The following is a 13,581-nucleotide window of genomic DNA, read 5'->3' on the forward strand; positions in this document are numbered from 1 at the left end:
CACATGAGGGTCATTGAAGTACATTATCATGTGTTAACGTGGAGCTCTATACAATCAGACTTCTTTTTGCAACCAGAGGAGTTGCCCCCAGTGGAACGAATGCAGGTTTATTAAGGCATTTCCGCATTGGCTTCACTTTTCATGTCACATGATCATTCAAGTGCACTGGACATGTGAGCAAAGGAAAGCTGATTGTCTACTCTGCAGTTGGTTGCTTAGTTCAACAAAAAAACAACAGTGTTTTTGTACTTCCTATAATGTTTTGTATTGGACTTGAGATATTCCTCTATCCTTCCCACAAACACTTAAACAGACAATTATTTTTGTTTTTCAAACTTAGTTATTTTCTCTATCACTCTTTTCCTCACACATCAAATTTACTTTGACAACTATAGATTATGGGTCAATACGTTTGGTCAACACACGTCTCTCACTTGTTTCTTCGGTTTTGTTGATGTCTGTTCTCACAATCGTTGCTCTGCCGGGTGGCTGGAAGACCCTGTCGTACTAGTGATCGGCCTTTTTGCTTTTGTTTCTTCTCAAAATAATCATAGAAAACATTGTGGTGGAACATTATTGTACCCGCTGTTGAGTCTTTTTAAGCTGAAATGAACTTGTCTTTTAAATGATTTATTCTTGCAAGAAGAGGGACATACAGAGTCACAAAGAGTCTGCAGAAGGCAGTCAGCTGCTGCATGGATCACAAGTTATATGATGCAAGCTTATGATAGTTTGCACAATAACACGTTCTAAAACAGTTTACTTATAAGAATATAAAATACTCCTAAGAATATAATATTGACATTACCCAACAGCAAGCATGTACGCTAACACAAAGGGTGAAGGTCTACTGAGTTCAGAGCAAAAGTACAAACACTTAAGCATTTACACAAAATACTTAAGTAGAAGTTTACCATTACAACACAGGGAAAGTCCTCTGTTTTATGTCCATGTTTTGAGGATTCTTTTGTTTTGTTTTGTTTCTGTTCATCTTCTTTACTAACCCACACACACATACATAGTTTATACACATATACTGGTTTAGCTAACTGTCTCAGACACATTAGACACATATTGTTTCTTGCCATTTGGAGTCTCGCGCCATTTTGTAGTCTCGCGTGGCCACGTGCAAGACTATCCCCTCCATTTTGATAGTCCCAGCTTCCACGTGTCATCCCATGTGGAAGCTAGGCATGGCCACATTTTAGATTACATCCATTGTCTGAGCATTTTCTCGCTTCTCCTGCCGTTCTCATGGTGGTGCCCCGTTATTATTAATAATTGTTAATAATCCTATTGACATTAATAATTACACTGGTGTCAATAATTTAGTTTTCATATTTGCTGATAACCAACAGTTGGTTAATTGTTTGTTCTCCATAGCTCAGGAATGGTCCAGATGGTTCAGCTCCACTACTGGGGGGACGTCTCTGTGGTTCAACTCCGCCATCTCTTTTCCAGACGACTGACAACCACCTCTTTATTCACTTTGCATCTGATGCCACCAATGAGGCCAGTGGCTTTAAGCTGACCTTTGAAGCCCACAGTCAGGGTATAACAACCACTCTTTTTTTATTGCCTCTGTCTCAATAGAATTCATGACAACATCAACATGGTTGGTGTTTGTACAGCAGTGTCAAATAACGCCAACAAGTAATCGATGACTTTATCAGTGACCAAGGAATTACAACAGTGTTATTATTGCAATTGTTGTTGATAGTTACAGTTCAGGGGGTTGAATTGAAAAGTGCAAGTATTGATTGCGTGATAGACTGAGACTGGAGTGGAATGGCCATCAAGATATCAGGAGGTTTCCTGGTGGGCCTCTACATAAATTGGGCCAGTATCACAAAATGATAGGGTTGTGCAAGCTAGATTTTATAAATGATCCAACCTAAAATCACAGGCCTGTGTTTGAACTCTTTTCCAATTAAAGTAGCTAGCAGCACAAGCTCCAAAAGTCTCTAAATGTAATGAGAAACTCTCCAAGTAGGCAACACCACTCCCCCAAATAATCACTGTGAATGTAAACAACCAACATGGCTATTGTTAGTACTCACAGCTAGAAGATAGAAGCTTGTGAAGGACTTAGGTGACACGCAATCAGTGCCCAGACAGAGTGCACCCAGGTAGACAGGCGGGTAGACAGGCAGGTACGTAGGGAAACAGGTAGGTAGAGAGTTAGACAGGTGGACAGGCAGATAGGTAGACAGGTAGGTCGGCCGTCTAATCACTTAATTCAGGCCAATTGTAATAATTGGAAGGGCTTACTTTACTACTACTACTACCTGTGACAGACACAGATTTTCTTTTTTTTATCGGAGCATTTGATTTATTTATTGTTGTTGGGATGTAAAGAGAATTGCTTTAATTATTATATTTGCTATCAAGGGTCAGAGGATATGGACATGTCTTTGTTAATGCTGGTCTATTGCATATTGATATTCTTTCTCTCTTTCTGCAGCATGTGGAGGCTTCATTGAGCTAAATGATAATGATACTCCAGGGTACATCACTTCACCCAACTATCCTCAGAACTACCCCATGAACATTGACTGTATCTGGGTCATAACTGTGCCCAATGGAGAAGCTGTCCAAATTGACTTTGAGGAGGAATTCTACATTGAGCCCACAGACAGGTACAGCTGCTACTTTCTCTTCGGGCTGTTTTTTTGGTTATCTTTACATTTATTTGACATGTGTTTAGTGCAGTGTATATTAGTGGACACTATCTGGAGACTCAATTGCCTTATAAAATTAGCATCATTTTGATATGAGTTCAAGTCCTTAAATAAAATATACCTAAATACATGTGACAACTTGACACCTGTGGCTGGTGGGGTCTTGATGGTTTGGAGACCTAAAACAAGTCAGATATTGTTAGAGAAAGGCTATCCTTGAACCTGAACTTTTAATAGGGGAATATTTTACTGAGGAATTTAAAAATAATGATCATTATTATACAATTTCTTTTCTTATTCCATCATTTTCTGACAATGGGGGATCATGGCCTTCCATTCGTGTTTTTCTCAGCTGTGTGTATGACTACTTGGAGCTGCGTGATGGCTCAACTACCAACACCGGCTTAATTTCTCGCCTCTGTGGAAACACCCGACCATCTACACAACATTCAACAGGTTCCTCCATGCTGCTCAGGTTTCGCACTGACACCAGCGTCACGCACAAAGGCTTCAAGGCAAAGTATTCCATAGGTAGGCAAATCCAGCGCTTGGTTTTCGGATATTGATCTTGTTGTAATTGTGTAGAAGTTGGCTCAGATCTAACAAGCTCAAATCATACTTTTATCCTATATAAGTACAAAAATACATACAAAAACACAAACACTCAATGTTAATTTCAGACTTAGTGGTGTTTGAAAATACATCACTTCAATCATCATCGCAGCACAGGTGTTTGTGATACTGCAGTGTCAAAGAGAGATAACTAATTTTCCTCTTTTTAAAACATGGGAAACATTGAGATGCAGTGCAAATGACGTAGTCATTACAGAATTTTAAAAGAAAAATGTGCCTAACAAATTGTATATCTCCACTCCCTCACAGCAACATGTGGAGGTACCTTCATAGGTCAGAGGGGTACGATCCGCAGCCCTGGCTTCCCGGCATCCAACTATCCTGACAGCTCTAGTTGTGAGTGGTACCTGGAGGGGCCCACGGGGCACTACCTCACCCTGAGCTATGGGAACTTCAGCCTGCAGTCCACTACAGGATGCTCTGCTGACTACGTGGAGATCAGAGAGTACAATGCCTCAGGTGAGAAAATGCGTGGATCGGTTCAGCTACTCTTTTATGTTGTCACTGCCATCATTAGAGTATACCATCTATTCAAAAAAACTAAAATAACATGATTATCTGTTGCTTCATAAAGATGCAGCTGTAAAATCTTAAAAAACTCCAAATGAAGTGAGTCATTGAAGTTTAACTTCCCATTCAGCTGGTAGCACTCACTTTGTCACCAATCATGGTGTACATTTATTTTCCCAGTTTTCAGTTCCCAGTTTTAATTTATTTATGAGACTGACATGAAAAAGACCTAAATGGAGGGAAGAAAGGACTACAGAGATAAACGTCATATTACTTGACACCAACATTACAAGAAGTCATAATCATTGACCCGCTATCATTTACATCCCGTGTTGTACTGTGTGTGTGTGTGTAGGGCGCCTACTGGGCCGACACTGCGGCAGTGACCCTCCGGCTTCCATGGACACATCTGACAGTTTTGCCTATGTCAAGTTTGTTAGTGACACCAGTGGAAATGCAGCTGGCTTCAGTCTGACGTTTGAAGCCAGCATTGAAGGTACGATCATTTTCAAAAGACTCTTAGAAAAGGACTATTTGTCACTATCTGTCACAAACTACATGATATTTACACATACCGCCCACGTCCAGTTGCTTCTGAAACTCATTTCAATCTCTCACTGAAGGTTTGTTCCAGCCGTATTTGTTAACAATGAAACGTGTTGGGTGTACTAAGTTCTCCATGAACGTTCCCATAACTTGCTACTGCTGACCAAAGTCTTTAAGTGTTTCTCAAAGTCAAGTTAAGATCTTTTAAGGCAGAATTTCAAGGATTCTACGTCATCGAATCCTGCCTTAGGACTGTTCCAATTTCTTGGAACTTTTCTATTCTTCCGAGGACTGAGGGTGCTTTTCAATATGCTAACGTTTCTCCTTGATTCCTTTCCTTACCTCCTCTCCTCGAGTCTAAGTACTGTTCACGAGAGATACGAACGGAGGAGACCGTGGTTAAGTGGAGAGCAGGGCCGCCTTTCAATCAGAGGGTCAGCGGTTCAATCCCCAGCTCCTGCTCTGCTAGTTTCAATGTGTCCTTGAGCAAGATACTTAACCCCAAAAATTGCTCCCGTAGCTGTGTCTACAGTATATAGATAGACACTGAATTGTAAGTCGCTTTGGATAAAAGCATCTGCTAAATGACAGTAATGTAAAGAGACGTGAAAAGAACTATACAAATAAAGAGTGACACATTCCCCCAATTTTGAAACCTCAGCACTTTGCCAAAATCTGTTTCTGAACAAATTTGAGGTGATAAATTTGCCATTCCAGTTGCTAAATCTTCACTCATATTCAAACTACAAGATCTGATTTTAAAGTTTCTGTCTTTACTGAGTGACTGACTAGTTAAGTAAGACAACCCAGCAAAGATGGGCCTTGCCACTGTATAACTCAACTTGGAAGGAGCCGTCCTCCCAAAGAAGGATTGTTGACTTCGAGAAATACTCAAAATGTACATCGCTCTCCAGGCAAATGGAGTGAACTGCACAATATACTGTTGAACAATTTTCCAGGGGATTCCTGGAGTTTTTCTCTCACAGTTACCACTTGCACAAGCTAAGAAACCATTTAACCTAGTATGCAACATGCAACATGAAACATGTGCACAGAACGCATTGCAATTGGTATCCAATTAGATCAGACCACAGCTAGACGGGAAAGCTACTGATGAGCCCCTTCTCTGCTATGGAAACTCTCAAACATCCTCACCTGCACAGTGGCTAACCAATGCTTATTAACCCTGGCAATCCAACTTCGTCATCAACTTATAGACTCTTTGTGAAACACTATTTATACATTAGCGTCTAGCCACTCAGGGCGGCTGAGAGGCAACTCAAACATAAAGCGGGTCGTCCTCTAATTGGAATTTTATCCCCTTATCCTCAAGTCCACATGTGGACGTGTCCTTAGACAAGATACTGAACCCCAAATTACTCCCAAAAGCTGTGCCATTGGTGTTTGTGTGTGTGAGAATGATTAGATTAAATCCTGATGAGTAGGTGGCAGCCTCTGCCATCAGTATACGAATGGATGTGAATGGGTGAATGACCTGTAGTGTAAAGTTTGAGTGGTCAGAAAACTAGTCCATTTACCATTTAGAGCATTCACTGTCACTATTCTGGACATTTTAGCAACACGTACTTACCTTCAGTATGTTACGAAATGGCCCCATATTTGCTCAAGGAGATAAATACATGTATTTATTTATTCATGAAATGTTATTTGTCATGTTGAAAGTCTTTGTTTAACTTTTCCTCTCCTCCAATGGCAGTCTGTGGAGGAGAGCTGAATGCCCCCTCAGGGACTATCTCCTCCCCCAATTACCCCAACTTGTACCCACACGGCCGGGTGTGTCGCTGGGAGCTGGTGGTGTCACCAGGCCGCCGGGTCACACTCACCATCAATGACCTGCGGCTGGAAGATTCTGGTACTTCCTGTACATTTGACTACGTTGATGTAAGTCCTTTGTTTGAATTGAACAGAAAGCCAGCTTTAATAACAAAAAGTGGTACAAAAGGGGAAACGGACAAGAAACAAAAGAAGGAAGCAGACAGCGGCAAATAATAGAACAAGTGAAAAAGAACCAAACTGAGGACAATCCAGGGACAGGACATCCAAAAAGGAATATGAGGGACAAATGCAGGAACGTAGACATCAGCAAACAAAAGCAGACGACCGGATAGTGAGACAGGAAAATACACTGACCTACATCCACACAAGGATAATCAACTCATGACACACAGATGTGTAAAAGAGGCAGGAAAAAGACAAGGACAGGAAGTTAAACCAAACACAGGCAGAGAACCTCAACATATAACAAGAAATAAACTAAACAAATCCCAAGACCATGACAGCTCCTCATTTACATTCCCACACTTGACCACAATGTAGTTGGTCACCACAGGTATGAGTCATTTGTTAAAAGTTTTCATGCTTGTTGCACCACAAATTCATTTAATTTACCTCAAATGTGGGTTTTTCTATGCTGTCAGAGGAAGCAGCACAACGAAATAGACAAATCATTTCAAAGCCCAAATTATGAAAATGGTCAGATACAAATCAGTGTGTGTGGGAAAATGTTTGTTGTCATTAAGGTGAGTAGGTCCAATGAAATATTAAGGCATAACTAAGAATGAAAGAATTACCTGATAATACATAACAAACAGAAGTTATATGGCTGTTTTAAAGTGGTCAGATTAGTGTTAATATTTCTAGCCATAGTTTGACACCAGCAGTTCATGATCAACATTAAGACGGGAAGGTGCCCCGTCTTAATGCTGTGTCTGCAGGGGGTTCACGCGGAGCACACAGATGTACTCAGAGACAGAGGTTGATTTCGCTATATCCCTTGTGTCGCTATATCAGAGCAATTTTATTTCCTTTACAGGTTTATCAAGCAAGTACGATTTATTTTACAGGTTTATTCAGCAATCAAGCAAGTAAGCAATCAAGTGTATTTAAGTCATGTCCCGTAGGTTTATGCTATGTGCCTCTGTGTGGTGTGTAAATTGCCTCTGTAGAGCGCAGAGCGAAGAGAGTCTTTTGTAAAAGAGCACAAGCTAAGAGTCCGCTGAGAAGAGCGGAGAAAGTTTCAGAGTCCGCTGAGAAGAGCGGTGAACGTTTAAGAGTCCGCTGAGGAGAGCGGAGAAAAGGCTGATTCTGAGAGCGGAGATCTCGGGTTTTATGTGTTCTGCTCTCTGCCTCTCACAGGATGTGACAGGTGTTTTAGGGCGTTCCGCTTCTGATACCAAGCAGAGACTCTTGTGTGTACATTACGTCTTTCTAAGGTCTTTTTTGTTCATGCTACCAGGAAGCCGTTGGTATGTCGAGTGTACATTTTGTCCTGGTAGAGTCTCTCTGTTTCTTGATACGGAAGGAGCAGCCTCCAGGCATGAGGTGCTTTTCTGTCTAAGTGCTGTGTGTGTGTGTGTGTGTGTGTGTGTGTGTGTGTGTGTGTGTGTGTGTGTGTGTGTGTGTGTGTGTGTGTGTGTGTGTGTGTGTGTGTGTGCTATTAATAAGCTTTAATACATGAATATTGCAAGTGAGCATAATATGATTTTGTGTTTACAATTTTATCTGTCTACCTTCATACCTGTCTATCTACCTGTCTACCTACCTACCTGATTCCAAGACTGGGCCGGGTTTTTATGTTGGATCACTTGAAAAATCTATTGTACTCTGCAGGTTTCTACAATGTTACCTACCTAGTTGTAAGGTTCTGTACAACCCTCCTGCTATAAGCCCACACTCAAGACAAATATACCTTCATTTACAGCATTACTCCAAAGGAATGTTGCGGCCTTGCTGCAGACCCAAAACTCCCATGGTTACTTGATAACTTCTATGTTTTCTAGATACTGAACGGGTTGGTGGTCGATGCCCCTCGCCTGCAGAGATTCTGTGGTACAGTACCAGCCGGCACACAGGTGCGCTCCTCCGGCAACACCATGACCATTGTGTTCCACACTGATGCTTCTGTGTCCAACGGGGGCTTCATGGCTTCTTACTCTTCTGAGGAGCCCGCAGGTTAGATACTCCTATTTTATCCTCCTAAGATTGTGTATAATATATGGAGAAGTTTTCATGTTGTATTGTGGGAAGTTTGGCAGTTTTCAGTTTCCACAAGAAGTGGTGCTCTGCACAGCATAGATCCGTGAGTGGTGGGTCGTCAGGGCCAGCAAGGCCTTCTCAGCTGGCCTAGACAGAATCTCAAAGTTATAGCTATTTTATAGCTTTTTATTTTTCATAAATACACATGGTTTGTAAATATTTTTTTCTCATTAGCTTATTATCTCATTGCATAGCTACTGTCATCCTCAGTTGCGCTGCTTCCAGCAAAGCTTGATCCCTTTACAGTTTAAGTAAATCAGGACAATATTGTCGATTGTCATAGTCTTCAACCAATCACATTTCCTGTTTGACACATTGGGCTTTTGACGTGCCAGAGCCCTCTAGCTGGCCTACAAGTATGTCAGCATTAAGGTGCGGCTTGATTGGTCAGTGGGCTAGCTTGACTATCACTGCCGTCCATGAATTGAGAAGAACCTCTTGCTGCAACTGAAACGATGAACTGTACATCCGTGTCATTGAACTCTTTGTAATCAAAGAAAGGAGGATGGACTTTGTCTTTAAATAGTGAACAACAGCTTTGGTAAGTGAACTTATTTTTTAAAATGTGTCTATAGAGTCGTTTTTATGTTATGGTTAATATTGTTCCCTCTGATATATAATATTTGAATGGTGCTCTTGAGTATGTGGCGGAATGCGTGTTTTAGTGCCGTAGTTTTGCTGGAATGTGCAGAGGCTTGTTGAATCGTGTTATTTGTGTTTTATGTCATTCTACCTGCTTTGTTGTCATATGAATACATGTGACTGGTTCTTGTGAGTTTGTTCTTGTCATTGTGTTACATTACATTGTGTTACATTACATAGATTTTTACTATATGCATTGCTCATTAATGACAAAGCATCCCGTCATGCTGCGTCATAATGAGGTTATTCAGGTGAGGTGGTTCAACTGTAGTAGGACAGCACTGAAGGCCAAGGTATAACATGCACGGCCCGCCACTGCGTTTAAAGGGTTCGGATCACCAAGCCCGTTGGGTTTTTACCCACCTGACGAGATACCCGGTGATCTGTTTAAGCTGGTGGTTGAGGAATTTCACCCTGTTTTCTCACTGCCGTCCCTCGTGACGTCTACCCTGCTTCCTCTGGCAGCTGCACGTGGCAGAGAGCCTCTCTTAGAATGTAGCTATCAGCCGCATCAGTTAATGGCAGCTTTCTTCTAATGGATCTAGGCTCTTGGTAAGGTGCCAGGATAGGTTTAGCTCGAGGTTAGCTAGAATTAAGCTATGAGGGTCTGTTTAGTGGACTAAGAACTAGAATAAATATTCAGAACTCTATTGTTGTTAGGCACACCGTAATACTAATCTCAGGACTACTTGCTTTAAATGAAGTTTGGATATGTATTGCAGGATAATTAGCAGGGGCAAAGCAACAGCTCATATACATTCCTTAACTTCAGTTAATTTAAGTCTAATCATAACTTTAATTTCTTACTGAGCCGAGGCTGGGTGAAAGTCCTTTCTTGGGGAATTACCTGTGGGCCGCGAGGGCCGCAGGACCGCATAGGTCAGGGGTCACTAACTGGTCCGGAAACGGACCTAGACGCCGTTTTAGCCGGACCCAGGACCTAAAACCGATAGATAATTGAGAATTATTACATTTTGACGGAGCGCTACTATTTTAACCGGCGCAGCTTTTCCAGCATTTACGGCACTTGTTCAGCGGTGCAGAAAACACACCGACCAATGCGTCACGTGATGCAGTTAAGCCAATCAAATATGGCTATTCTGACAAGTTTCCTGACTCGAGTGAGATGTACACACACCGTGACACACGGGGGAGAGACGAGGAAAGAGATCGCAGAGCAGGACAACTATTACTTGAGATTTGAAAGTCAAATCAGAGGACGGTTTCTAAAACGAGAGAACTATTCAAAGAGCCCAGATTCTTTGACCAAAAATTGGCAGACTCATATACAGTTGTGGTCAAAAGTTTACATACACTTGTAAAGAACATAATGTCATGGCTCTCTTGAGTTTCCAGTTATTTCTACAACTCTGATTTTTCCCCGATAGAGTGATTGGAACAGATACTTCTTTGTCACAAAAAACATTTATGAAGTTTGGTTTTTTCATAACTTTATTATGGGTTAACAGAAAAAGTGACAAAATCTGCTGGGTCAAAAATATACATACAGCAACATGAATTAGCAATTTTGGTGACTTAGAAAGTTGTGTCAATGAAATGAGCTTCATAGCATGGCCTCTTAACTTCTTGTGAGTGATTATGAGTGACTACAGCCGGTGACTTCTCTGAGGCCATTTAAATAGGGCTCATTGGATACAAACGCCCACAAACGCTACAATGGGAAAGTCAAAGGAGCTCAGCATGGATCTGAAAAAGCGAATCATTGACTTGAACAAGTCAGGAAAGTCACTTGGAGCCATTTCAAAGCAGCTGCAGGTCCCAAGAGCAACAGTGCAAACAATTGTTTGTAAGTATAAAGTGCATGGCACTGTTTTGTCACTGCCACGATCTGGAAGAAAACGCAAGCTATCACCTGCTGCTGAGAGAAAATTGGTCAGGAGGGTGAAGAGTCAACCGAGAACCACCAAAAAGCAGATCTGCCAAGAATTAGAAGCTGCTGGAACACAGGTGTCAGTGTCCACAGTCAAGCGTGTTTTGCATCTCCATGGACTGAGAGGCTGCCGTGCAAGAAGGAAGCCCTTGCTCCAAAAGCAGCACCTTAAGGCTCGACTGAAGTTTGCTGCTGATCACATGGACAAAGATAAGACCTTCTGGAGGAAAGTTCTGTGGTCAGACGAAACAAAAATCGAGCTGTTTGGCCACAATGCCCAGCAATATGTTTGGAGGAGAAAAGGTGAGGCCTTTTAACCCCAAGAACACCATGCCTACCGTCAAGCACGGTGGTAGTAGTATTATGCTGTGGGGCTGTTTTGCTGCCAATGGAACTGGTGCTTTACAGAGAGTAAATGGGATAATGAAGAAGGAGGATTACCTTCAAATTCTTCAAGATAACCTAAAATCATCAGCCCGAAGGTTGGGTCTTGGGCGCAGTTTGGTGTTCCAACAGGACAATGACCCCAAACACACATCAAAAGTGGTAATGGAATGGCTAAATCAGGCTAGAATTAGGGTTTTAGAATGGCCTTCCCAAAGTCCTGACTTGAATCCCATTGAGAACATGTGGACAATGCTGAAGAAACAAGTCCATGTCAGAAAGCCATCAAATTTAACTGAACTGCACCAATTCTGTCAAGAGGAGTGGTCAAAGATTCAACGAGAAGCTTGCCAGAAGCTTGTGGATGGCTACCAAAAGCGCCTAATTGAAGTGAAAATGGCCAAGGGACATGTAACCAAATATTAGCACTGCTGTATGTATATTTTTGACCCAGCAGATTTGATCACTTTTTCTGTTAACCCATAATAAAGTCATGAAAGAACCAAACTTCATGAATGTTTTTTGTGACAAAGAAGTATCTGTTCCAATCACTCTATCAGAGAAAAATCAGAGTTGTAGAAATAACTGGAAACTCAAGAGAGCCATGACATTATGTTCTTTACAAGTGTATGTAAACTTTTGACCACAACTGTAGGTGAATGCTTTCCACGGGCAGCTGTGTAACAGTATGTCTTAATTGGAGCAAACGTATGCTCTCACATTTGAAAAGAAGTCACAGAAAATAAACATAAGAACCCATAATGATCAGAAGGGGCCCAAACGTTGGGCCCCGAGGTCAAAAAGGTTAAGAACCCCTGCTCTAGATGGTATACAATCAGGATCCACACTATGACGGGAACCATCACCTAAATTAAATTCCTACCTAAGAAGTATTCAGGATGTAGGGTTAGTGTTTACTCTATTAAATCCTCTGCACTGTCTGCCCTCACTACTGTATATATTAAAGCAACCCAGTGTAACTGGAAGGGCAGGTGCCTCTGCTTTAGTCTTTAAAAGTAAATACTTTTTTTTTAATTTTGGTCTGTTCAACACACATGATGCCCTTCGCCCCCAAATTAAATTCAAATCAGCATCTGAGTTTATTCGTTTTTAGATCTCCCAAATAGTTGTTAGTCAGTGGCCAAATTATAAGGAGTATATAGTCTTATACAACAGCCCTACAATATATCCTTCGTAAATATTCTAATATTCTAAGGTTTAGTTGAAACTTCACTAGAGAGGAATTGGTTCAACTTTAAGGTCATTATGGAGGATGTTGTTTGTGCTGCTGTTGAATTGTATTGTGTTTCTAATATTTGCACTACTCTCATTGTCATAAACAGGTTTATTTTGTGGTGTTTGTGTTTATACCTTGTGAGTTTGTCTATGCCTCTCAATGTGCGGTTTCATGTGGCCTTTTGTTAGAGTGTGGTGGAATCCTGAACAACCCAGCGGGCGGGAACTTCACTTCCCCTGGATACCTACTGTCCAACTACAGCAACAACCTCAACTGTGAGTGGCTTATCCAGAACCCACAGCACATAAACTCCTCTATTGTGGTGCTGATAGAAGACCTGCACCTGGAGAACCACCAAACCTGCGAGTCAGACTACCTCCAGCTCCGCTTAGGTGAGTGCCACACTGAGAGCGTTGACTCTAGGATGCACTGAGGGAGGTTACTACACATACATTTCAGATCTGGGGTTTCAGAATCATCGCCTAGAAAAAGCAATATTTATACTGTAATGTCTGCAATGTTAGCCATAGTTTTCGGATTAGGTATTTAACAGTTGAGCTCATCACTCTCTTGGATCACTAAAGTCTGAACACCTAAGCTTGGGATACAAGTGACAGGCATCAAATTAGACTTTTTCCTGAATCCTACTTATTTTTAAGCTTGAATATCTTCAGTTTTTTCCCCCCTCAAGTCTCCCTTCAAAAGCAGCCACATGTTGTTTTTTGTTAGCACCTAGTAGTGGGGTTTGGTGTCATCACATATATAAATGATGTAAGTGCATACCCTATTGTCTAATACAGATGATAATTGAGATTACTGTAACAATTTTCTTTTAAATTACTGTGGATATTTATAAAACCAAAGGACAAATATTTGGTGACCTATTCTTGCTCAACTGTTAAACAAAAACATTTTTGCTGCCCAGAACATGAAGCCTTACCGTTGTAAAGAAATATAAATTATTTATATATAACATGTTGTTATGGTATAACATAACATGA

The 13,581-nt window shown here is 41.3% G+C and overlaps 1 protein-coding gene across 1 annotated transcript in view; it reads left to right on the forward strand.

The window, feature by feature from the left end:
• The window catches only part of cubn (cubilin (intrinsic factor-cobalamin receptor)), a 91,010-nt gene that overhangs the window by 55,688 nt on the left and 21,741 nt on the right, over positions 1–13,581 (forward strand). The window contains exons 43-50 of the mRNA XM_068709465.1: positions 1,384–1,552; positions 2,465–2,639; positions 3,034–3,212; positions 3,564–3,773; positions 4,180–4,320; positions 6,088–6,272; positions 8,171–8,342; positions 12,769–12,972. Of these exons, the coding sequence (XP_068565566.1) occupies positions 1,384–1,552; positions 2,465–2,639; positions 3,034–3,212; positions 3,564–3,773; positions 4,180–4,320; positions 6,088–6,272; positions 8,171–8,342; positions 12,769–12,972 (1,435 nt within the window). The remainder of the gene's footprint in view (positions 1–1,383; positions 1,553–2,464; positions 2,640–3,033; positions 3,213–3,563; positions 3,774–4,179; positions 4,321–6,087; positions 6,273–8,170; positions 8,343–12,768; positions 12,973–13,581) is intronic.

Source organism: Cebidichthys violaceus, unplaced genomic scaffold (genome assembly GCF_023349555.1).
Source record: "Cebidichthys violaceus isolate CVI_PGR_0920_01 unplaced genomic scaffold, fCebVio1.0.p SCAF_15, whole genome shotgun sequence".
Lineage (NCBI taxonomy): Eukaryota > Metazoa > Chordata > Actinopteri > Perciformes > Stichaeidae > Cebidichthys > Cebidichthys violaceus.